We start from the raw sequence: 26,782 nt of genomic DNA on the forward strand, positions 1-26,782 counted from the left end.
TCTTCACAGAAATGAATGTGACTTACAGTTTAATAGCAGAAGTCATGATGATGGTGGTGGTGGTGATGACAATAGTAATCATCCACAGGAAACATTTAGAGGAAATATTCATATATTTTACATTTCTGGCACTTAATACTTGAGAATTTTTTCTCTAGAGTACTAAAAGGATAATTTACTAGAAACACAAATTGATCTAATTCTTTCCCTACTCTTTAGTTTTCAAATAACGTCTCCGAGCGCTCAGGGAGTTCTCTCTGGCATTCCAGTGATGGTGGTGCTCTGTTGGCACAAACGATAACGTTTGAGTAGAGCTGTCATAGTCCTTCTTTTGTAGGGTGACATTCCTCTCGTACGACTCTAAGCCTAATGCTCGGTGAAATATTTACCTCACAGCAGTTCTCAGTGAATTCCTAAACTTTTGTCAGCATTGACCATTAGGAAATTTCTCTTCTGGATCTTTGTTGTGCCCTCTATTTGCTCAAATCTTGCAGGCCCAGCATGGGCCTTACTCACAAAATCAGCTGTTCCTCCCTACTCCTCAAAAAAGGGGGAGGATGATACTCCACTGAGGTATTTTTTTTTTTTTAAAGATTTTATTTATTTATCTGACAGAGATAGAGACAGCCAGCGAGAGAGGGAACACAAGCAGGGGGAGTGGGAGAGGAAGAAGCAGGCTCATAGCGGAGGAGCCTGATGTGGGGCTCGATCCCACAACGCCGGGATCACGCCCTGAGCCGAAGGCAGACGCTTTAACCGCTGTGCCACCCAGGCGCCCCTCCACTGAGGTATTCTGATGGACACTTTCATTCTTCTTTCTTTCCCATTTTTCACCCCATCACCCTGGAGAGTCCTTGGACAGGCCCTAGGATAGCCCTTGGTCACCCCATGATTTGGTTATAACATTCTTTTTAAGGATGTTAGTTTGGGTGCCAGGCACCCACAGCTCAGTGGGAGGTCTCACTGAGAGACTGCTGGGATGCTGACTGCGGAGTTGCACCTTCCTAACTGGGATCATGTTGTGATCTTTCTAAAACACTGGATAGGATCATCCATTTGCTTAAACCTGGCTTTGGCTCCCTTTGGACTTACAAAATCAAATGCAATCTCCTTAGCAGAGATCCCAGGACTCCCCACGAGGAAATGAGACCCTGCGTCTGCTCTCAACCTTGTCTCCTGCCAGTCCACCCACACCCACACCCACTCACACTCTTCTGTACCTCTCCCGTATGCTCTGTTCTTTGCTCTCAAGGACCTTTCCCTGTCTGTCCTGTAAACTCCTCATCCTTCAAAATGTCAGAAGATGTCAGGTCTATGAAGTGTTTCTAGAATTCCCTGGTAGGGCTAATTTCTCCTTCCTTTTTTTTTCTTTTCTTTTTTTTAAAGTAAACTTGAAAAAGGTGGTAGAGCATGCGACTCTTAATTTTGGGGTCGTGAGCTCAAGCTCTACATTGGGCATAGAGCTTACTTAAAAAAAAAAAGTCACGTGCTCTACTGCCTGAGCCAGCCAGGTGCCCCTCTTCTTCCTTTCTCTGTATAGCCTCCCATTACAGCCCTTGTCACACTCCACTGTAATGATTTGTTTACACTGCTGTCTTTCTCACTAAGCTGTGAGACCCTTGAGGAAGGGGCCATGTCTCATGTATCTTTGAATCCCCAGAACCCAGTACTCACATGGTTTGGAGTGGAGTTTGGCTCTTTTGTGGGGCTCGAGTTGGTTGGCTGAGGAGAGAGTGATATGGGAAGATGCTATCTATCTTACCTATCTCCTCTCCTTCCTCTGCAAGCATCTTTCTGTGCCACTTGATCTTTCCCTGGTCTGGTAATACTGATCAGTTGGCTAACACTCACTGAACCTCCAGTAGGACACAGTGACTTTCCCTAACAAATGTGATGCTGGGTTGGGGTCAGGTTAACTCATGCAAGTGACTTAACAGTTATTAAGTGCAAGCAAGTCTGTCGCATTTGTGGTACATAAGGACTGAGGAGCTACAGAGAAACAGGGCCATGAAAATGGAGGTAGTTTGGCCAGAGAAGGGCTCTGAGGAACAGATACATTTCAAGTCCGGTTTAGAAGGTCAGGGATGCCAAAGGAACAAGAGAGGGGCGGGGGATACTGGGAACGGCACGTAGAGACACACCAGTGGGGTTGGTTTTCTCTGTTCTGCAGGAGCCCTCCATGCCTCTGGTCACCAGTGATTCAATAGATCAAGCAAAATGAAGGAACACAGTATGAAATACTGCATCTTTCTATGGCTGAATGGGATTCTCTAGGATCTAAGGAAAGGGAGCCTGATCCAGCCTATATTAATATGGATGATTGCTGGTTCTGTTACTCATTAGCTGCTTAACTTTCCTTAAGCAGGAAAGACTTAGCTTTTGCTTGACAAAGTTGGACAGGAATCCACTGGAATCCCTCTGTTCTTGTTATATGCCCTGGTGGACCCAATACTTGCTCCTTCCAGGACCCTGAGGGGAAGAGGTTGAACAACTTGTTTCCTTTCCTTTATTCTGGGCATTCTCCCTCTGTCTAAGGGTGGTCTGGGGATCCAACAATGGGAAGGCTAAGACTTGGCCTGGTCCAGCTTTGCTTCTGAGTGGGACCGTCATAGATGGGTTGACCTGGGCACCAGGGGGAGGAGGCTGAAGGTAGGGGAAGAATGTTCATTCTCCCCTGAGGAGGAAATATGGATTCCCTCAGCAACTACAGCTTAGGCTCTAGTCAGCAACAGACCTTAGTAATGCCTGGAATATTTATATCCAAACTGAAAATTGGAGAGGTGCAATCTTATTAGGAAGACCCATTGCCAGAAAAAGAGATTCATCTAATAGAACTTTATGATTTTACAAAATATTTCAAAGACATCTTCTCACTTGCAGGAGGTAGGGCATGGTAATTTCTGTTTTACAAACGCAAATACTGCAGTTCAGATTTAGTTAACATTTTAAAGGAACTTATGGGAAGGATAGGACTAGAATCTAAGGTTTACCACCCCAAATCCCAAACTCTTCCCCCTATTTGGTGTACTCCAAGGTATGACGGGTAACAGCGCTATGTGAGATCATTAGAGAAAAATATTTAAATATAAATTTTTGTTAAAGATTTATTTATTTATTTGACAGAGAGAGAGAGAGAGCCAGCGAGAGAGGAACGCAAGCAGGGGGAGTGGGAGAGGAAGAAGCAGGCTCATAGCGGAGGAGCCTGATGTGGGGCTAGATCCCATAATGCCGGGATCACGCCCTGAGCCGAAGGCAGATGCTTAACAACTGCGCCACCCAGGCGCCCCTTAAATATAAAAAATTTTTAAATATATATTTATTTTACAGGATACTGTATATTTAAAAATTTTATTTTGATATGATTTACAAAAAATAACTACCATATCTAAACTGTTATTTCAGAGGTATTATTACTTAGGATGAGGCTGAAAAAAAATGATATATAGGTAAGGTACAGATAAGCAAATGTGTGAAAATGTAATTTTATTTCACTTTATTGTTTAAGATTTTATTTATTTATTTGAGAGACAGAGAGAGAGAGTGTGAGCACAGGGGGCAGGGAAGGAGCAGAGGGAGAGGGACAAGCAGACTCTGTGCTGAGCGTGGAGCCCAATGCAGGGCTCCATCTCATGACCCCGAGATCACCACCTGAGCTGAAATCAAGAGTTGGACACTCAACTGACTGAGCCACCCAGGCACCCTGAAAATGTAATTTTAATAACTGAATTCGGGAACAGAAATATAACATGCTTCCATCCTGAGTTTCTACTTGACAGATTTTACTATAATTATTATATCAGAAATACTGAATGATATTTTCAGTGAGAAAAAAATCAATAATAAATATGTGAATGACATTTTAAGTCCTCAAAAAACCTAAAGCACTTGTAAGAAGGACTAAAGGAGATGATGTTTGATCCTTGTATATGCTTCTCAGTATCAGGAACCCTCTGCTTTATAGATAAACATTTTTAAAAATTGCCATTAAGAGTAAAAGAGGGGCGCCTGGGTGGCACAGCGGTTAAGCGTCTGCCTTGGGCTCAGGGCGTGATCCCGGAGTTATGGGATCGAGCCCCACATCGGGCTCCTCTGCTATGAGCCTGCTTCTTCTTCTCCCACTCCCCCTGCTTGTGTTCCCTCTCTCGCTGGCTGTCTCTATCTCTGTCAAATAAATAAATAAAATCTTAAAAAAAAAAAGGGTGTAAAAGAATATTTCTGAAGACTGGGAAATAGAGAACACATTTTTCTTATTTTAACACTTAAGTTGTGATAATTTGATAGGTATTTTAATAATATTTTGAATTAAAATTCAATAGCCAATTACTGCTATGGCCAGAGAGTTCCAAACGCTAATGTAGCTCCACATGAATTTCTAAAAGTTCAACTGAAGCCATTCAACACAGTCAACAATTCACATTGGGCTGATGTGTCATTACTACTAGCACTGAAATTCTGACAGATGACGTTCCATGGCCTTTAAAAGGGGAAGCCTTTTAAATGATTCCTAAGAATGTAATAGTTGGACTATCTGAATGGGGGTTAGTTTTGTACCAAACTGGGGAATGCAGTGACAACTCAGCCTGTTTAACTGTTTGGGAAGGCCCCTCAGCCCCTGCCTCAGACATGGCCTCAGGAGGGGTGTAGGGTATGGGGTGTGGGGGATCCTGCATCCTGGGCAACCTATCAGATTTATTTTCCAATTTCTGGAAGGTAAAAAAGCTTGAAGAAGCTCCTTTTTTATCCTTCCCATCTTTTCCCCTGTAGCTCTTTGACTGTAAAAACTCAGAGCACAGAACAATGAATGGGATATGAAAGGCAGGGCCCTGGTCCAGGGCAGTTCCACTGGCCAAGTCAGTAGTGGCCCAAGAGGACACCAAGGATTACCTGTCCAAGCAGCCCCTCTGTGACTTTCCACCAAACAGGAATAGGCATGGGCATTCCGACGGGTATTCTGTAGGTTGCAGCTGAGACAAACAGTACACACAGATACATACATAGAAAGGGTCTTGCTTCTCTAGGTTTCTCCCATTTAAGGCACCTTGATGCAGAGGTTAGGAATATGGGCTTTGAGGTCAGCTACACCTTGAATCCAAGCTCTGCTTTTTCCTAGCTGTGTGTGATATACAGCGAACAATATTTTATTTTTCTGAGCCTCAGTTTCTTCACCTGTAAAATGGGGATGAAAATCCCTCCCTTACAGAATTGTTGTGAGAATTAAATAAAATAATGTATCCAATGGCCTGTCACAGAACAGGCTCTCAGTCCATGGGAGCTGCAACTGCTAACCCCACTACCCTTCCTGTCACCACCACCGTGACTAGTCCCCTGACACTGCTGCCACGATCACTACCAGTGCTGTCACCTCTACCTGACTGCTGTCACCACCACCATGATCACTGTTATTGCCAGTGCTAGTGTTAGCCAGAGATGATTTAATTCCATTTCTCATAGAAAGATGCAGTGAGAAGCATAGTATTTGAATTATAACAGGATTTTATGATTTCAGAGTAGCTTTGAGGGTTCTGAGGGGTATCAACATTTTTTTTTAAAGACTTATTTATTTGAGAGAGAGAGAATGAGAGAGAGCGTGTGTGAGCGCACAAGCGGGGGAGCGGCAGGCAGAGGGAGAAGCAGGCTCCCAGCTGATCAGGGAGCCCGATGTGGGGCTGGATCCTAGGACCCTGGATCATGACCTGAACCGAAGGCAGATGCTTAACTGACTGAGCCACCCAGATGCCCTGGGACATCAACATTCTTGAAGATACAATCAGTAGAGGCCAACTCATGCCTAAAGCTTCCTGCCCCCTCTAAACTATAAATCATAGATAGAACTGTCCCTTTAAGAAACTAGATTCAGATGCTATATATAATTTGACACAGCATCAGTATTTGAAGACAAATAAATTTAAAAGAATTTAAAAGCTTAGAATATCAGCTGAGGAGACAGCAATCAAATGCAGGTGATCTGAAATCGGGATCATCGCTTACACTGGCAGTAAAACAGAGGACAGCGTTTCCAGCAACAAAGAGCAGGAGAAAGAAAAGTAGCAAAGACACTAGCAAAGACACATGGCCTGATGGATTTATAAAAAGGAGGAAATTCCTTGGGATGTGGAAATTGAGTGAATGTAAAATGGGATTCATTAACATTTTGCTTTTTAAAAAGGAAGCATGAAATCATTTAAGCTTTAGCTCTGCACAGAAAATGGAAACACTTGTGTTATCCACTGGTAAGATTATTTGGGGACTTTACCAACAGTTTTAGGAAGTGGGAGAACAGAAGAAACAGTGGAAGACTTGCAAGATGAATTTGGCAGGGAAGACAGAGGTGGCTGGATAGTAGGGAGGAGAGCAGAGGTGAATGTCTGGGTCAATTATGTTAAACGTGACTAGTCCTGAGTTGTTTACTTGCCCAGATGGAGGGTCTCAGTGGATCAGAGCCATCCTTACTTCACAAACAGATAGGGAGACCAAAGGTGCCTTCGTTTTGAAAATTCTTCTCAGAGCCCACGAAATGTAGGCTGCAAGATTTATCTTTGAAAAATATTCAGGCAGAATGAGCAGATAGGGACAGACAAATCTTTATTTTAAATATCCTTTGATAAGGGAATTGGGAAAAAGTAGGCCACGTAGAAAGCTACCTACCGAAGTGAGACAATTGGATTTATAAGCATATTGTAATTTAAAGGAGTTTCCACATTTGCTAGCACATTAGATGTTGTACTTAATTTTCTGTTTTTTTTAATAGCTTTACTGAGGTATAATTTGCATACCATAAAATTTGCCCATTGTTAAGTGTATAATTGGTTTTTAGGAATTATATAGAGTTCTGCAGCTATCACCTTCCACTCCGTTTTTTTTTAAACCAGAAATCTTACTTGAAAATATTTTTAACACTGAGTTAAATGTGTAAACATTTTTATTTAATTTAGAATATTTCATGTCAAATTTAAGCTGGTATTGCCTATGAAAAAAGCAGAGAATGTAAGTCATTTTAAAAGCAGTTTGCAGCTAAGAGCAATAATGTTAAACATCTTCTCTTTTATACACCATCGGCTTATTCTTTCTTTGGAAGACACATCTAAATGAACTAACATTAGCTCAAAGTCACTTTAAATTTTAAAAATTTATTAAAATGTAACTAATGAACAATGATAAAATAATTGGTGAAAATATTTTTTCAATTATTCTAGAAGGTAACAAAAGGTCAATATGTTATAAACTGTTAAAAGTAGAGCGAGTAATTTCTTTTTGGCACTGTCAGAAATTTAGAAACCAGTTAGCCAAACAGTATTTACTAAATGCATATAGTATACCTATTTCTGTCCAAGATGCTGCAGGGAGGTATGATTCAGTAGACAGAATTCTTTACTCTCTAGGGTAGTGGTGAGAAATTTCCCTACTTTCTTTTCCTTCAGGTGCACTAACCTAAAATGGAAAAAAAAAAATATAGAAACTCCTGATTTATATTTTTTAATAAAATAAAAATTCCATTTGCCTGCTTTTAATATAAAAAGAATTACAAAATTCTTTAATAAGTACAACAAAAAATTCAAAGAACGCTCTGAACTTCTTATAATCGGCTAAATGAGAGAAGGCAACGGATGGTGGTGAGGTGTGGAGATGACGTGGGGGGAAAGGAAGATAAAGAGGAAACAAGTAAAAACTCATGGAAAGGAAAACGAGGAAGAACAGTAAAAGCCATACAGAGAAACACACAACCAGACCCACACATACAAAAAGGGAGAAATACTCTACGAGGAAAAAAGAGAGAAGATGTCCAAAAAGTAAAACCACCCTTTCACGGCCCATGTTTGGATCTTGCTATGAAAGAGACTGAAAGCCATGGCGTGTTTGTGCAACTACAGGTGTAAGTGAGACACAGGACATGGGGAACCTGTCCTTCGAGCAAGATGAAACGGAGCTCGGGGCTAGATATGGCCTCTCTGCCAAAGGCTCCCAGTCTAGCTCGGAGAATTTCCAATCTACGCTGAGAGATCGAACGAATGATGACTAATAAAACAGAGCAGGGTTTGCAGTCATCAGAGCCAAGAAGTCTTTCTGGGGCAGGACAGAATTGAGAAGGAGGGCGCGATGTGGGGAATAATAGCAGGGAGGGTTGGGAAGGCACACATAAAACTCTGTGCTCTTTCCCTCTTCATCAGTTTCTGCTCATGCAAGAAAAAAAAATGTGTATGACTAAGAAAAAGATACTAATCTGAACCAAATTCACATTTTGTGACTGAGCAGTTTTAAAGCTCTATCTAGTTTTGGTCATTAGTGTGGGGTTCACTGTGATCCAAGTGAAACATTTATGCTAACTGTTCATATCTTTATTTACAAAGTTAGCCCTGAATGCGGTAGGGGCTCTATCACCACCTTGGCTGTGAGTGACCACAGGTAACTTCTAAACCCTTCTTGAGTCTCAGTGTCTTAAGCTGTAAACTGAAAGGATTTAACTGGAAGATTTCTGAGATTTTATCCAACTAAAAGGAAGATATTTTTAATTGAAATTGAGCAAAAGAAAAAACAATCCTAAGAATATAAATCAGAACAGAAATACTTTGATTAAAATATCCCTAAGAATGTATTATAAATTAAGGACGAAGCAAACAACTTTAGAAAACATCAGATTTAACCTACAATTTCTTATCCTCTAGTGCTGAACCATTTGCCACCACAATTATGTCAAATAGGATATATTAGCCCTAGAATTGTACTGCTTTACTTTAAATGTTTAGAAATCTGCAATTTCTTGCTAATCAGATCAACCTTGAAGTCCTCATTGGCAGACTCTCAGCTTTTTAACGAATTTAACTTTTTAAAGTCAAAATTATGGCATATAGTTCTAAAAATATTAAATGAACAAGGAAATAAAGGGAGAATTGTAATAACCGACCATCTCAAAAGTAGAGTTGTGTCCCTTCAGTTTTCATTTTCACTAGAAATCACTCGGTTCTGATTTTAGTATTCCTGCTTACAAATAAAGGGGGAAAGGCTGTGGGTGGTGGGATACATGGGTGTGGGAGGGTACATTGTTGTCTATTAGTGGAATCAACCCTTTCAGCCGACAAAGACAACAACCAAATCTTTAGATGGTTTATTTGATCTGCGTGAAAGAGTGGCAGTGGGATTTCTGGCACTTGAATAAGCGGAAACAATATTTTTGGCTAGAGAGACTTCTGAGTTCTCTCAGGGAGCCTTCTAGAAGGCCATCTGGCCCAAACAGTATTTCTTTTGTAAAGCCCTGCATTTGGAAACACAAATGAAAGGTGTATGAGTAGCAATCAGATACCTATGAAAATAATTTGCTTTCAATACTTGGAGGGGGGGTTATTATTCTTTGTAATTCTCTAGATGAAAAGATTTACATGAGGGAAAAAGCCCCTCTTTCTTTATTAAGATATAAATTCCCAGTTTATATTCCAGTAGAGGATTTGCTTATTAATGTAAACTTATTAATTTGCTCTATGGTTTTCTCATGAGTAAAATTAGAATGTTTCAGTGATATTTATTGTTGATATTGATATTGCTTTATCAAGTAATGACCTTGTTTTTGACCTTTATAATTGTTAACTGAACCTAGATTTTAAAGATGAACATTTCCCCTTCCTTGGTTTTTAGCTAGCTTGTGAAGCTGTAACAAATGAAAAATATTGAAAAAGTTAAACGAAATCATTCCAAAACCAAATTATAATGATATGAGTAAAACTGAAAATGAAGCAAAGCTGTATTTGTAGTTAGATACTGCAGAAATCAGGAATATTCTAGCAAAGTTTCCTTTAAAATCTATCTCATGTAATATACTTTGCTATTCTTTTGCATTTTCTGTTAGAGTCTCTACATAGAAAGAAATACTAAATTCCTATCTTGGGATTACTGATCAATTATTTCCTTTAGTTGTTATTTTTGCCCAAGAAGAAATGAATACAAAAAGAGAAAAAAATGAGCACTGAGTTTATAACAGACTTGAAAAAATATACTGTATCATAATACATGAATGTATATATATATTGCATAAATATTTATATAGACTCATATGTAAGCTATAGTTTCCATTGATATATATACTAATATTAACTAAATATTTGCTTGAAATGTTTTCATTTCAGTTACCCAATTTTCATACTGTACACAATTTTAAGTTGATAAAAAAAGAACTCTAAAAATCACATTTTTAAGAAGCAATACTAAATTCAGTTCTGAATGGAGAATTTTCAAATAGTGGAATCAACACTGTTACAGAAAAGATGACATCAAAAATAAAATTAACCTTTAAGAAAATCTTCTATAGGTTTAAAATAAATCACATGGAAAGTGATTTATCCTGGCTAAAGTTTCTATCAAATAATTTGAAGCTAAAATTATTAAAGACATGCAGTTTGTATCTCAAAATGTATTTTTCTGGAAGAATGGGAGAAAAACTCAAGTTTGATGAATACTGCGGATATATATCTCACAACTGATGTCAGCTAAGTTTGACATCAGGAGTTATGGGAATTAAAATAGGAGTTAGAGTATGTGAAATGTTAGCTTTTTCCAACAGATTTTATAAAGAGAAGATGACCTTGGCTCCTTAATGTCAATCTATAGCCTAATTCTTATTAGTGGGGACTATTGTGCCAGGCAAAATGCTTTTGCCTATAAATATCTATAGTTTCCTGAAACAAAGCAGTCACAAGTATCATTATCTGCCAAACAGTGACAGATTATATGAGCAGATTATTATTTCTTAATGTAAAGTATTTTTCACCTGACATTACACTAAGGGGCATCAGATTTTATCTTAATAACTTCTAATTAAAATGAAATAACTACTAATTAAAATGAAACAAAAAATTCTGTGACACCAAAGACAGTTCTCCAATAATTTATCTACTTTGTGATCTAAGTATTCCCACAAATTTTATTTAGAAGGAACAGAAAAAAAGGTACAACTTTTATTTTTGATAATAATTACTGTTATTACAATACTGTTATTGCTATTATTGTTATTATTATTATTATACAACAATACTAATTATTATCACTATAGAAAACACAAAGGACCCAGCATTACCTATGAACTTCAGCTACACCTCTGGTCTTAGGGCAGAATATAACTTAAGAAGGGAGCAGAAGTAAAGCAAAAATATATAATTTTGCCTTCTTGGGTCGTTTCTACTTAAAAACATTACTTGAATGAAATTTTCATCGGAGGGGGAAAAAAGGTCTTTGGGAAATTTGTAACTGTCTCTCTAGGACACAAACTATCGGTTTACCATCGTTGAGAGAGTCACCTGTGCTTTGGACAAAGTATCCGAGGGTGTATGTTTTCATCAGCGATTCACATTCGAAATAAAACAGATTAGATGTTTGTTGGAAGCAATACTTTATACAATTGAGCAACCTATTTATACTAAATCTTTACAAACAGAACACACATTATTTAAACCCCAAGACCCTTCAAGACCCAGAGTCACCTACCTGCAGACCCAATTTTTGTGACCAGCCAATTTATAGGCAAAGTGAAAGAAACATGCGAACTGGATAAAATAACCATATGTCCCCACTGGAAGCCCCATTACTCGAATCATTTAAACCTTGCTGGACAAAGCACCAGGAGAATTTGCTGTAGGAAACAAACCTACACCAATAGGGCAGGGAGGAAATGACCTAATGGTGAGTCTCCCTTCTGCTCTCATTTCTGTGGTTCTGTGTTAAGAAAAGCTGTCCTGTCACACTGTTGTGAAAGCTTATGCCCCAACAAGACAGCATTTCTTATTAAAAAAATAAAGAAACCAAAAAACACAGTTCAGAATCTAAAATTTAAGTCGCCATCATCAAAAGGCAAGGACACTTTGGGACAATTTTGTTTGGGAACACTTTTAAGACACAATGAAAAAGTGTTTTTTCCTTCATTCAAGAACTTAAAATGCGAGCAAAAGAGTGTTTCTAGTTTGAATTTTGTTTGCTGGCTACCCGAAATTTAGGGTAACCTCTTCCATACTCCTGGCTGCTTACAATGCTAAGTGGCATCCTTTGATGTTATTCAATGTGAAACTCAGTGTAGGCAGTTAAAGGAGGCAGCGTTGGCCCAGACTGGAACTCTGCTTGGTCTACCATTTTGATAGCCCATACCCTGCCTCAGTTTATTAAGTATTTATCAGCTGACAAAAGGTACACACAGAGAAGCAGAGAATATGTAGTGTGTGCAGAGGCACAGGTTGGACAGGGGAGTGGATGGAGTTATTTGCATGTGTGAATGAAAAAGTACAGGGCTCTTCTCTCTAGGTAAATATTTCTGTGCATTCATGGAGTAGCTGGGTTTTGGAGTCAAGATATAGAAATGGACATTAAAACAATGTCATTTTCAAAACGTGTTTCTATAAACTGTAGTGATTTTCTGATAGCTACTGCTGATTTGAAATGAAAGAATGCTATTTATCCTGAAATTGGTATAAGGCCAAATGGGATGTTTCCAATGTCACATATTTTGCCTTTTGATTTTAAGTGCCAGTTTGTGCAAAGACGAGCCTGTGAATGTGTGAGGGTGAGCAAATATGCAAGCTCGGAGCTGTAATGACAGGGAGGGAGTGACCCACTTAATACAGCTATTCACCTTCCCAAGTCCTGGGATTTTCAGGTGTTTTTACTACCAGTGAAAAGTGCAAGTGATACTTTTCACATTGATGTCACCAGTTCACCACCAAAGCCAGTTTTGCTTCCCCCCAACCCCTGTGAGGGGCTGTTTAACATTTAGAACCTTAGTAATGTTTCAGCATTCTTTCTTCCCTAAGTACTTTTGCATTGCAGGTATTAAAAGTTTACTCCTTATGTAGGTAACAAGGCTGAGTTTAGATAGTACCTCTAGGATGGATTTATAAATGCAACTTTCCCCCCATTCTCTTACAAAGAGGCAAACGGTATTACTGCAAATAACCTTTAAGATAATTAACTGACAATGCTGCAACTAGCATAAAATCTTCCTTCAGGCGACACCTAATTTAAGTGTTACTGGCACAAAGTGGAGACAGATTGCGCATCACCACTGCAATATTTACATAGCAGAAACCCACAGAGCAGGAAACGCGAGGCTCAATGATGCACTAAATTAGGAACAACCGTACTCCAGTGTTAATTTGCTCTCCATTCTATCCAAATCTCAGGTCCAGAAATTGGTACAAACATATACACAACCTCCCACTCTTAAACGACTAAACTGGAGGAGCTTTTTGTACATTTTTGCCCCCAAATTAAAATAACTTGAAAATTTATTTCCTCTCTCCACAAGAACCATTTGATCAAACTGTGTTTATTTCATTACAACTTGCTCTCACTTTGATCTAAAATTATTTTCATATGAATGCTGCATCAGAGTCTATAGAGAAAAACTAAACTGACTTCTGTTTTCTCAAAGGCTTCCCAATATAGTTTATGAAAAGAATAAGTTATAGAGAGACTTGAGGGCCAGGTAGCGAATTATTCAGAAACACGGAAGGGCAAATTTACCTTAAGCGAATTTCTCCCTGGTGAATGCTGTCCCCCCAACTTTCCCCTTTACAACGCAATGTTTTTGAAATGTCAAAGGATAGATATCTAGTTTACATTTTTCCCCCAGAGTATTTTAAACACCAGTTTCACCCAAGGCATTAACAAAACATTTACCTTTCCTAATTGTTGATGTTCTTTAAAGGCAGCGATCAGTTCTTCAGCCCACTTAATTTTTTCGGGGGAAGGAGAAAACTGTTCCTGCACCACGACAATTTGGTTAGGGTGTATCACCTGCTTACCTACAAGAAGATTAATAACACCGGAAACACAAAACAACAAACAGATGTTCAAACAAAATGTCTGAACCACGAAAGGCTCCTAATGCTTCACAGACTGTATGTAAAATAACTAATTATTTTAGAACTTTTTAAAAAGAAAGTAACTGCAATCTGGCAGGCTTTTCCAGAATACCACATAAGAAACACAGAAGAATGGGAGTAATTGTGTTTCTGATCCTATAGAAATGCCACCTTAGTGCAGATAATCTCTCATTTTTAGTTACAGGTGGGTTGACTAGTCAGCTTGTTGACTAATCCTTTGGCTGGAACTTTAAAGGATAATATCTGCAAATTAGAGTGATTATTTTGAGTTGAAGTACGCAAAAATTATATGTTAACTCTTATAAATTTTACAAGTTGTCTTTTGCTTATTTTGTACCATTATCCCACCTGCCACGATTTCTTTTAGAAGTGGTCTGTTGGTTTTCATAAATCTTACAGAAGCAGATTTTACAACTATATTAATATCAAATAGTGGCTTACAATATAATATATTTAATTTCCTTTCTTTTAGACAAATATAGTGTGTCATTTCTAACCACTAATAGAAAATTGTATTTCAATAAAAAAACTTTACACAGTACAGTGAAATAGAAGGCAGATTTGAACACAGTGGTCTCTAGGTTATTACTCCATTTCAAAATGTTTAAATAAAAAAGTTACTGAAAGTTTCTCTACCCAAAAACATAACCAGGTTTTCTCTTTTTTCTTATAGAATGAAGACTGAATATTTCCCTCGTATATAGACATTTAGATACTGCAGAAGAAAGTTTATCTCTGTAGTAATAGCTTAAAAAAGATTTCTGCTTCTTTTCAGTTTAAGGATCCTAAGGAAAAACATTATACAAACATAAGACTCACAGGCTTCTACGACATTGTGCAGTCTTTAAAAGAAACAACTTAAAAATCGGGAAAGTGTAAAATTGAATCAGGTCATTAATAAAATACAACATAATTTAATGTTATAACAATGAGATTTTATTTTATTACATGATAAAATTATATGACATATTTGGTTCTTTAAAAATGAATGTGCACTTAATGATAATTTGCTCTCCTAAATATATTCGTCCATATATCAATTTGCTTTGCTTTTGAAATAGTTGTTTTAACATTTAGCCAGCACAAATTATACCCCTGATGTTTAAAAAAGATCAATTCCTGTTACTGTCATTATTCTATTGAATAGGAAAAAAAAACCCAGTATTTGTAAAAAAAATTTTTTTAGTATTTCATGGAAAAGAGCTTAAGTGAATAAATATAGCAATATCTTTCCTTACAGTAGCATAATTAGAACACCTTCACCTTGCTATTATTTCATTCTAATCTGTCAGCATACTAATAACACATTAAAACCCTATACAAATAAAGATGCTTTAAATTATTCGAGGAATCATGCTCACTTCAGCAGCACATATACTAAAATTGAGGAATAATTTCAGGGAACAAACAATATCAGTGATGACAAATGAGAGCTTTTTTCAATAGTAGCTATTGCAATTATATTTAAGTCATCTAATAGTTGTTACAATATTATTAATAAAGGACGTCAGTTCTGGTAGTCATTTGTACTAATTGTTAGTCCTGAATTTTATAATTTATGTACATAATTTACACAGATGTGTAAAAAGCCAGATTTCACGGGAACTTCTTGGTACAGATACTATGACTTGAGGAGCAAAACATAAACTATCTAGAAACACTGGGAAACCACTGATGGCCTGCAAGTACCTATATTTTGGGACTGAGGCTAATTTTAGGATATGTGTTAAGTTTTAGAAATTTATGAACATCCATGTATGAAGTTATCTTTTGTTGATTCTTGTATACCCCCACAACGGAACATCAGACTTTAATGCCAAGAGGGAGTGAAGCAAATATTTTATACAGAAGAGCTGTTATTGGCAAGTTACTGAGGGTACAAAATTGGAAGACATTAAAATTTATGACCATGAAATCCTTTTTACAGTACCACTTGATATATCGTGCTTTAAATCAATACCTGTCAAGTCTTTTAGGTGACTGTATGATGGTGTCATTTTTGTCTTCTACAAAAGACTGCAAAAAAGAAGAAAACCTACAGTGCTTCCTATTTATCATCTTTCTTCTCAGCATGCAGGACTGCAGTAACTGTGATGACCAAGTCAGCTGTTGAAGCTTTATTCCAAGATTTAGTTTTGGTTTCTTTTTATAAAAATAATTCCTAGTGTTAATAGTCACTTGTATGGCCAATGCATTGATTTAAAATCAATCCACATGGACTGTGGCCCCATGAAATAATGACTGCGGAAGAGAAACCATAACACACCGTTTGATGCATGTCTAACTTTTAAAAAACTACAACTCATTAAAAAATGTGTAATTTTTAAAAGTAGAGAAAATCCTTATAGCACAGGCTGAGAGTTGCTCATCAGTGTTATGGGTAACACGATACTTTCATTAGATTTTAAAACTTTCAACCACCTGCTTCCGAGAGGGTGTATATTTCTCCTTCCTTCCTTGCTTTCCTCCCTGCTTGTGCAAAGCCCAAGTTATGGCAATTAAATGACAAATAATTAGGACAAACAGATCACGAATGGGTCTAAAATAATCAAAACCCTTATTGTTTCAAAATACTACAAATAATTTCGTATCTTATTATCAGACTAATTACTTTTTACTGGTATGTAGAAATATAATTGGGACAACAAAGATCTTCTTTCTAAAAATTGCAAAATGGCTATGAAGTGTAGCTCCCTACTTTACTGACTTGTTCACTTGAATATATAATGGGCACTGTACCCTCTGTGCCTCCCCATTCTCCCCCTGCTTCCATTTTTGTGTGTGTGTGATTTAATACTCCCTGTTGTTGAGAAACAATAGTGCCAAGCCCATAAGCTCCTCATGCTGAGTTGGGCACAGTCTAGAAATTTAAATCTGATTTGAAGTAACTTGTCTTCTGCGATTGAATTAGGGACCAATTTAATTCAGCCCTGTTTCTTGGAGAAATTCTCAAACTCCTTTATAAGTTCTGGAGCAAACATTTACCCCAGAGGTAGCTGAGGACACCCAGGTTATACTGAGTGATGGTGATGCAGGCCAGCATCAATTCAGTGTTTTCAATTTTTTTTTTTTTTTTTTATTGAATTAGTGCCCATTTCACAGCAACATCTGGCTGCTTGGCAGCCAATGCCACACATTTTAGACCAACAACACTGAGGTCTATTAGATAGATTTCATGGAGTGTTTCTCTAACTTTTCCATTTGGGCTATGTCCTAACTGGTCACTGGAAAGAGGCAGGTGTAACAGGCCACAGGGACAAGGACAACCTCAGGGTCAGGAGAGAGGGACTCTTTCATTTTTAGTCACTATTAAATGTAGGGAGGATTCATTTATTGATAGTTCATATGACTGGAAAATATTTCTCTGTAAGAGATCACATTTATTTACTCATTTATTTATTAAACAGATTTGGAGGGAATCACATTTTGTTTTAACTCTTCATGTTAAAAACACAAAAACAAATGTCAGACTTTATTTAAGTCTAATATAACACTAAAATTATTTCCTAAGTTGTTTTATTTTATTTGGGGTTAAACCACCATCCATTAAGATATGTTTTACATTTAAGGTCACTTTATGAAATATTTCTTTCACTAATCCCTAACTGGACACATTTCAAAAATGTTTACAAAAGAGATAGCAAGGATGTTTGTCTCTTTTCCTATTATTTGAGTTCATTTCTGATCATGATATTCTTAGAACTTGCAGCAGAAGAATAAATAAGAATAAAAGAGCTTATGGTGTTTCTTATCCATGGTTGCGTGCATGTGTGAGCGTGCAAGTGCACACAACTGTGGACATGTGTTTGTAGAATCCTATTGTGGTTTTGAAAAAAATGGATTTATGTTGCAAAAACACAATTTTCGGTTGCTCCCTGGACTCCTGGGGATCTGAGTGATCAGATACACCAATCAACAGATATCTGCCTGCGCTCTAGGACCCGACTGCGGGGGACCCGCTGATCTTAGTGCCAGCCAAAGCCCGTAGGTGTCGCCAGGTGCATAGACACTTACTGGGAGGTGGGAGAGAAATAAGGGGCTTGAAGTGGCAGAAGAATAAAAAACTAGTTATGAGTTAAAAAAAAAATCGAAGAAGATATCACCAAAGTTTTTTTTCAGAAATGAATGAATATTTTGAATGTTCGAGGACATTTTTCCTTCTCCCCATCAACCCAAATTCTTATGGCAATTCACTCAAAAACACTTCTATAATAGCTTCATCCCTCCTCTAGGGTCAGCAAAAGCAAAATACGTAGGAAGACAGGAAAAAAATGGTAACTAATGTAAAGAGGAAATAAAATGAGGGCTTCATTGTTTGAGTTGCACAGCCAAAGGAAAATCCAACACTTTGTTCAGCAGGTTCTTGCCCTAGATGGCTTTTTCACATTTCAAATAGTGGAATAAGTATATCAGATATGTGGCTACATTTAGAAACACTAATTTCTGGTTATATTTCTACTTTTCTGGAATGTTTGCTAATTTAGCTACAGCTTTCTAAGATATCATCAAGAATCATACCGGTAAATCCCATCGCAGCTCCTTCCCTTGACTGCCTGAGGAGCCCCTCTCTATCTCGAAAGTCGATGTACACCAGATCTATGGCCTGCAGACCAAAGGCCTTCGCTGTAACAATAATCTTCTGTCGGGCGTACAGAATATCTTGGGTTTCTTTACTACTTGTTGCACCTGAAATGGAATATGGCCAGAAAAGGGAGACATGAACTCTGGAAACCAAACCCAGCCGCCTATGGTAAAAACTCGGTTTGTAAAGACATCGTCCTGGGAATTGCTCCCCAGCAAAATGATGATTCTAATATAAAAGAAGAGAGGGATATGTGGAGGCAGAGTTAAATCTCATATGTGTCTATTCATCTTGAAAGGCATCTTTCAGTGTCATTACTTGTGTGTGGATCAAGAAAAGGCCCCTCCTGCATCTCAGGAGATACAATCACAAATGACTTAATAGGTCACAAATTAGTTCTGGTATATATTTTCCTTCTTGCCACTGCTTGGAAAATATCAGTCTAAAGACAGCACCACAAAAGGTGGCCAAGCAGCTGTGCAAGGAAATGGTTAACTTCTCTCACTGAGCACAGAAATTCGTGTGCTGTGGTTGCAATGCCCTGCCATAACTAAGGTTCTGAGCCAAATAGCGCAGCTCTAGGGTTTGGATGAAGAACTTGGGGAAACGGAAGGGCACTCATTTTGAAAGAAGCAGAAAGTGTCCACTGAACTGTCGGAAACACAAAAGTCTCTTGGAAAGACTGGTATTAAAATAAGTTCCTTTTCTTTCCCCCTAGGGGCGGGTGTATGTGGGGTGTCACTGTTTGTATTTGGATCGTGATACTGCTCAGGGAGAGCTCCAAGCTTCAGGCCACTGGGGCTGTGGTTCTGCAAATGCTTTGTGGCCTTGGCCTCTTTTCTAGGTGTGCCCAGAGTCACTAGTAAGACTGGAGGCAGAGTGCCCAAGGGATGGGGAAGATCAGTGGAAACAAGCATACTATCTCAATAAATATTTAATAAGAGTTCTGAAATGTATTTTAGGAGGAATTTAAGATCTGTTTAAAATAATATTTGGATACAACATTTAACGTAGAAAATGATTCATTAAAACAAATGTGAAACTGCCTTAATTTGTGTTAGACACCTAGATAGCCCTCAGACTGATGCGAAAACAAAATACTTAAGCAACGGAGAGGTTGTTCACATATTATACTCACTATGAACAAAGTAGATGTCATATATTCCCAAACATATCTGAGGTTGCAACAGGCTTTTTATTATTTTATAAACGAAGAGAAGTAATAATATACTGTTCTGGAAGCAGGACAGCTCTGAGATGCCCTAAATTATCAGAAACCATTGCCCATTCAGCTGAAAAACCATTGTCATGGTTGGCAAATATATATTGTGATGTAAATGTCCATTCATGAAGGGGCAAAAAATACACACACACACACACACACACAGATACACGCACACACAGACTGAAAAAGAGGAATGTGTTTGATACCTATGCTGGCTCGAAAGTCTTCTCCTCCAAAAACGACTGCATCTAGAAAAAGACCCACTTGAGGTCCGGTGTTTAGTGCCTCTTCACACACGGCCTGTAAAAGAGCAGAACAGAACCAAATCTCATAGAAATGCACAATTTAGAGAGAAGCAGCGTGGTATATTTCAGTAACAGAAAGCTCCAACTCTTAACACAGTTTGGCTGAAAGCAAACTGGCAGTCCTAAAAATGCAGCCTAAATTTACCCCTTTTGAAAGGCATTTCATATTGTCCAAGTATGTTGTACAGATTTGCTTTCCTTAATGGATTACATTAATATAGTTACAAACTAATATATATGACTATATATTAATATAGTCATAATGTTCGAATCATAGTTCATCTAATTTCTAGAGAAACTTTGAATTAACTCATTTTGATCGTACTGTAAATTACTTCTCTTTTTCCAAAATTTGTTTTTGTTTTAAGAAACTCTCAAACAATAAACATAAAACCACAGGAGAGAAGGAAAGAATTTTTAAATCAAATTAATTGGATTATTTGCATTAGGATGAGGATTTCTTAGTAAATGGTCTCAGGATTAAAGACATACAATACAAAAATCTACAACTCCAGAGGGGCAAATAAAAATGCAACAAGTCATCCAAGATGTATTCATTAGCAACTTCCATATTTCTATGTGAAAATAAAGATTAATAACATTTGTCCTAGATGTAACTGAATCTACCAAGGTGGAGATTCAGCATGCTAATGTATGTAGGTGGGGAAGACCTGAAAATCCGAAGAGGACACTGTTGATTAATTTCAGGGGTTGTAAGTGCTTCTAAGTACAATATGGAATAAAATGGTGCAGTGGAGTTTAGAATTCAGTCATTGTATGAATCTAGTCGCATCTAAGGGATATGCTTTGATTATATCTCAGAATTGTGGGGCAGGCTGGAAGAATTTGGGGTCAGTGGTGTAAATGCGCTGATCATGAGGCTTGAAGCAGCTCCCCCACATGCACTCTGCCCCTCCTGCATGGTCCAGTAGGTCTCAAAGTTTTCTCTCGGAGCGCTTACTCACATATTATCTCTCTGGGCAGTTTTCAACTTTTCTTTGTTTTTCCTTTCTTTTCTTTTCTTTTCTTTTCTTTTCTTTTCTTTTCTTTTCTTTTCTTTTCTTTTGTTTTTAGGGATTTCTTCCCTCCTGCCTTCTGAGACAGGGTGCTACAATGATGTTCATGAGTCAGGTGAAATGTGAGTCATATTTTGGAAAACAGTTTAAATGATCAGTGATAAAGGGGAAAAAACAAGCTAGCCATAAAATCGTTAAGGCAAATTGTTGAATGCAACCATACAATGCTGGAAAACACTTGGTTCAGCTAATCTTCCTGAATGCATATAAGGAAATACTTTATGTTCTAGTGTGGCAAACTGAAATAATACACTACAAATTATTGATGTATACTAACCTACAAATAGCAGTCTTACATACTAGACATTATGGATAATGTTGCTACAAAGAGGCCAGAAAATTTCCCAATAAAAGGCAATTGTTACAAAAGAATAACTGAAAGTTAATTCAAAAGGGCAACAAAATAAATTTTCATGTACATTTCATCTATAAATATAGTAATTCACAGCATATGTTTACATATGATTAATTAATTAAAATAGGAATATATAAATATTTCACTTAAATATTTAGGATTGGGAAGTTTTTCCTTGCTACTTAGGCAATTTCTTTGTTTTCTAAGATGCTCACAGCCTGGTTTTGGATTATTAAAGATAACAAATGGTGCTCAAGGTTTACTTTGCCTATAAATCTTTCTAGAAAAATATTTTAAGTAGATGTCAAAATTGAGAACAGAAGTTCTCTTTAGGTAATAAATAAAATACTAACTTATTAGTCACATTATATTGTCTTACCTTAAAATTGAGCAAACCCTTTGCAGTTTCCACAAAAGGGATTAAATTCATAGGTTGTTCAAGTTTTCGGCCTTTTAAGTAGAATGAGAATTTGTCTGAAAACTAAAATCAAAAGTGTCATAGGTGATTAGTAGGGGAAAAAAATGTACAATCACTGAAATGTAACATAGAAGTAGTATTTAAGTCTTTGGCCTGAGGAAGTAATAATCCCAGCCTATTTCATACGCAAAAAGAAATGAAAACAAAACAAAACAAAAACAGGAGGAAAGACCAAAGAAAATAGGTAACAAAGTTCCCACCAAACTAAATAGTAGAACCCCAAGCATTATAATTTTTTTTTCCCCTAAAGGAGCAATTTGAGGCCTAGGAGTTAGAAGTGGAAAGAGAGATTCTGGAGTTTAAATGCTTTCCTTGAAAACATATTTACTCTTCACTTCGTTAAATGCAAATGGCAGGCCCCCAAAACAGTGAAGTCTTGCTCTACCTGCCATTCTGTTTTTGTTTTGGACCGGGCACTGACATCAGTGGAACTGCTCAGCAGCCTTCTACGTGGAACCCATATTATTCATTATAGCACCATTATCCTTTGTTCAGAAGGTTTTTCTTCATAATTTTTTAGCTTACCTAGGAAGACCTTAAAAAGGAAGTTTAATTCTTTGAAGACCAAAGCTCGCCAATTTTTTCCATGAGACCAGTTCACAGCTAGCTCTGTGCTGCCAGTGGGGTAGCCCAAATTCCAAAATCTATCATCTGGAAACATACAAAAGCTCTTGCACAGATCTCCACCCCCCCCCCTTTCAAAAGGAAAAAAAAAAAAAAAACCCCACCACACTCTAAATTGTAAATCTATTATGTCTATCTAGATCTAATAAGATGTGGGGAGATAAAAAAAAAAAAACACAGGTATGATAAAGATATTTTTGTAAATAAAGATGAAAACATATATATCCATTTTAAATTTAAGGAATATTCAGCCATTAATGGATATCAAAGGAAAAGGGAATTTTAATCATCTCTCCATTCAGTCTCAGTTGGGTAAATCATATCTAAGAGATTTGCATAAATATAAACCATCAAAGACTTTTCATCTTCAAAGGGGGTTTCAAGACCCTATAAGCTTTGTACTGTAATCATCGCAGGTCACCACCCTGCAGGAATAGGGCTGCTATGGCAACATAAAAAAACTAATGCTTAAGGCTTAGCATAATATTCTGACTAATAGAAAGGAAACTCATTTTAAAAGCTGGCAGCCTATTTACCAGAAGCAGGATTAGAGGTGTTATTTCCCCTTTTAGCTGCCCCCTCCTTGCTTCTGCAGCACCCCCCCCTAAAAAATCTAATCACTGGGATCTTTAAAAAGCTTTTGAGCAATTTGCAGTAACTTTACAATTAGGCTAAAATAAATCACAGCTTTCAGTAATGAAGAATTATTCCCAGTTGCTCCCATTGCCCCTCCCTTCCTCAGACACCATCATCATCACCTCCTTAGTAACTTTTCAAGGGAAGGAATAACTCAACCAAAATAGCAAGAAAGAAGAGAAGGCTACAACGTAAGGAGGCAAAATGTATAATATTCCGGGAAAGTGAAAATAAAACCTAATTTATGTCACATTTAAGCTAGAAAATGGATAGTGAAATATCAGCGGTTTTGGTGTTATATCTGCACTGGAGGGACTTTTTTTTCTCATTAAAAAAACCCACAAACACAACAACGTGCAACGTTACTTGCCCCATTCTTTGTGATAACAGTTGTAACTACAAGAATCATAAAGTTTAAAACTAGTTAAGTACTTTACAATATATTTCCTGTTTTTAGAAAAATCTCTAATGCCTTTTGTTTTTAAGCCAACAGGGGCGTTTAAAAATTAAATATTCTGTCCCATTCTTCTTCTCCTCCTCCCCTTCTTTCTTAAAAAATTGCATTAAGTACTGACACAAAAGGTAACTAGTGGAGAAGTTTCAATTAATTTTTTCAAAAGGAGACGATTAAATGTTTCCGGCCTGGTAAAGTGTTCATTTCAGTGAGGTGGAGGGGCTGGGGAGGGGGGGTAGAGGAAAAGAAGGGGACAAAATCACAAAGAGATTGGGGAGGAGATGAAGTAGCAGGGCTCAGCAATTCTTTCAATTCCAGTGCACACCCAATAGTGTGTTGGAAGAATGCACACTGTTCGGGATTTGTGGGAGAATTGTCCCACGACAAAGGAGGCAGAGTCACGCTTGTTATAGTCCAATAAGCCGTGCCAGTCAAACAAGAACCCACACTAGCGACAAAAGGCCAGCAAGAGATTCTCACACAAAAGAAAACAAGGAAGCCCATCTTTCAGTTGTGCATCAGGCTCTGGGTTTTATGCTTCACATAAATACAAACGGAGAGGAAAAAATAAACAGCCCAAAAGACTTCTGTTAACTAGAAATCCTATTTCTATCCAAGGATTTAAAACAGCGAACGAAGCTGTAGCTGAAGGCTGGGGTGGGTCCTCCCCTCTTAAATGAAGGGTAATAACAGTGATAAACAGGCATTAATATGAAACCAAAAGGGAACGGTGGCTTCAGATTCCATTTCAATCAATTTAAGACACATTTGAATGGGGTAGGAGGCCTCGAGGATTGTAACCTACTGTAACCAGTTTCTCCCAGCTTCTGAGGGGTGACCTCGGAGAGAAGAACTCCAGTTTAGAAAGTAAATATGGGGCTTTGAACATGGGGTCTTCAAGAAGACTCCAACACGGAGCTGTCCAGCAGAAAAATAATGGCAGCTACGGACGTAATTCTGAATTTTCTAGTAGCTACATCAAAAGAGGAAAATGAAACAGGTGAGTTTAATTTGAATGTTTGTTCAACCCAATATATCTGAAATATTATCATTTCCACATGCGGTCAATATAAAAATTACTGAGATAATTTACATTCTTTTGGGGGGGAGGGGTCTGCTAAGTCTTCAAAACCCCATGTGTATTTTGCACTTACAGCACATCTCAATTTGGACTTGCCACATTTCAAGCGCTCAGTAGCCACATGGGGCAGGTGGCCACAGCACTGGAAAGTACAGATTCGACGCATCTACATGCCTGAAAAAGGTGAGCAGTTTCCTCTGGTAGTACAACTATTCCGTGTATTGCTGCATTTGCAGCCACAGCCTTAGAGATAATCCCAGATGTGGCGTCAAAATCACCACTGTGCATGCGTCCCAGGCTCTCTGCCCTGGAGCGGCACAACGGGCAGGTATGTTATTCAGCAGAGATCTGCAAAATCATAGCAACCCCTAAATAAAATCTAGCCTCCCCCTCCTTGAACAATGAAAACAATCATAGCATAATTAGGCCCATTTCAAAGTTTTCTTAAGTAATTTGACATGCCAGGTTTTTATTGGCTGAAAAGTCTGTCATGAAACACACACACACCTGTCAGCAATTTAAAAAGGATGGACTAGAGAGCTGTTCAGGAAATAATATCTGTGCTAATTAAAACCACTAGTTAAAAGCTTCCTGTTTCTTCCTCTAGCTGCCCTCAGGAGTGACCTTTCCCTCTCCTCCTCTAGGTTCATTTTTTCCTTCGTGGCTAATGTGCTTTCGCTGTCTATGAAGACTGCAAATGAACCTGGGTAAGAGCCATTTACTTCACTGCTCTTCCAGGTGGAGGTTAGGGCCTGGCAGGCCGTGAGGAGTGATCCAATTCCTGGGCAAGCCAGTTTCCAAGGACTGCTCTGTGAGGCTTCCAAGGAGGCTGTTCTGGCCAAACCGCAAGTCTGAGTAGGGAGCGGAAGCATCACCCTGAGAGCAGAGTTGTTCCTCTGAACACTCTAGGTAAAGCCAGGCTCTCCTTGTGTGAGGGAAACAGTCTCTTGGGTGCCCTCCTTTCCCTTGGCTCCCTTTCTCTCTGCTCTGTGTGTTTTCAAAATCTGCGGCACCCAAATCCTTCTACTACTCCTTCATAGCTGCTCCTGAGTCTTTAATTAAAGCAAAGCATTAGCTACTCACCCACTGAATTTCTTCAGGACCTTCCACCTTTGGCAGCATCAGGCTAGAGGGAAGGACCCGGGACTGCAGGAGGGTCTCCAGGTCCTCTTCGGCCAGACCGCTGGACACCGAGTTGACTCTCACACACTTTTCAGTTGGGCCCAGATCAAAGTCTTCAAGAGTTTTTACTATTCTCAGTCGAGCTTCATTCTATCAGTGTCAATAAAATATATCTTCTAAGTTTACTTATCATTGAGAGGAAACACAATCCAACTGACTGTGAACCTGCTATGTGGGTTCAGTGAGCACCATGACTGTATCTACACATTTCCTGTCCAGCAAATAAATGGTATTTGAAACAAGTTGTCCAATCTGACAGACAAGAGATTGATTTCCAGACTTCACTCAAGATGACTGTAACAGAGATGACAGCCACCGTAACGCGTACTGGTATGCTTCTTAAACAGTACTGTGCGCATTAGCATTGCTTTCCAACTACAAAGGTAAAATAACTAACAGGTAACGTTTACTGAGCATTTACTAAGCTCTAGGCAGGGTTCTAAGTCTTCTACCTGCATTTTCTCATTTAATAAATATAAGGAACTACATAAATATAGATAATGGTAGTTTCGTCTGTCAGCATATTCACATTAGGGAAAAAATAAGGATTTGTTTTTCTCTTTCCACATGTGTCATGTTTTTTAGTCACTTAAAATTTTTTTGCAAGTGAGTTGAATCTTGACATTCAATTAAGAAGACGCTCACAGGAAAATGACAGTCCACAGTACAAAAAAGCTCCAACTTATTCAGATGGAAGACAATAATACCACCAAGAAATCTCTTCATGAAGCGGAAGACAAATACATTTTCCCCCCTTTGATTTGACAGTCTGTGCTCCATAGTTAAGAAAAGCTGAAATGTTGAAAGCCTGAAGCCTGCTTCAGTATATGAATTGTCCCTAGAAAAACTGTATGAAACCAAACATGTTATTTATTGGCTCCGAGTTGGGGTGTTGAAGGTGGGGAAGGGGGTGGGGAGAGAAAGGCACATG

At 38.1% G+C, this 26,782-nt stretch overlaps 1 protein-coding gene across 9 annotated transcripts in view; it reads right to left on the bottom strand.

The window, feature by feature from the left end:
* CLYBL (citramalyl-CoA lyase) overlaps positions 1-26,782 on the bottom strand; it is a 282,103-nt gene that overhangs the window by 45,020 nt on the left and 210,301 nt on the right. For all 9 annotated transcript variants that reach the window (XR_008957608.1, XR_008957607.1, XR_008957606.1 and 6 more), the window contains exons 3-7: positions 25,753-25,941; positions 21,776-21,877; positions 19,867-19,960; positions 18,372-18,539; positions 13,648-13,772 (exon numbers count right to left, since the gene is read on the bottom strand). Coding sequence is in view for 3 of the 9 variants with exons in the window: in XM_026493537.4 (XP_026349322.1) it covers positions 13,648-13,772; positions 18,372-18,539; positions 19,867-19,960; positions 21,776-21,877; positions 25,753-25,941 (678 nt within the window). In the remaining 6 variants the exon portion in view is untranslated. The remainder of the gene's footprint in view (positions 1-13,647; positions 13,773-18,371; positions 18,540-19,866; positions 19,961-21,775; positions 21,878-25,752; positions 25,942-26,782) is intronic.

This window comes from Ursus arctos, unplaced genomic scaffold (assembly GCF_023065955.2).
Source record: "Ursus arctos isolate Adak ecotype North America unplaced genomic scaffold, UrsArc2.0 scaffold_10, whole genome shotgun sequence".
In the NCBI taxonomy this organism is placed as follows: domain Eukaryota; kingdom Metazoa; phylum Chordata; class Mammalia; order Carnivora; family Ursidae; genus Ursus; species Ursus arctos.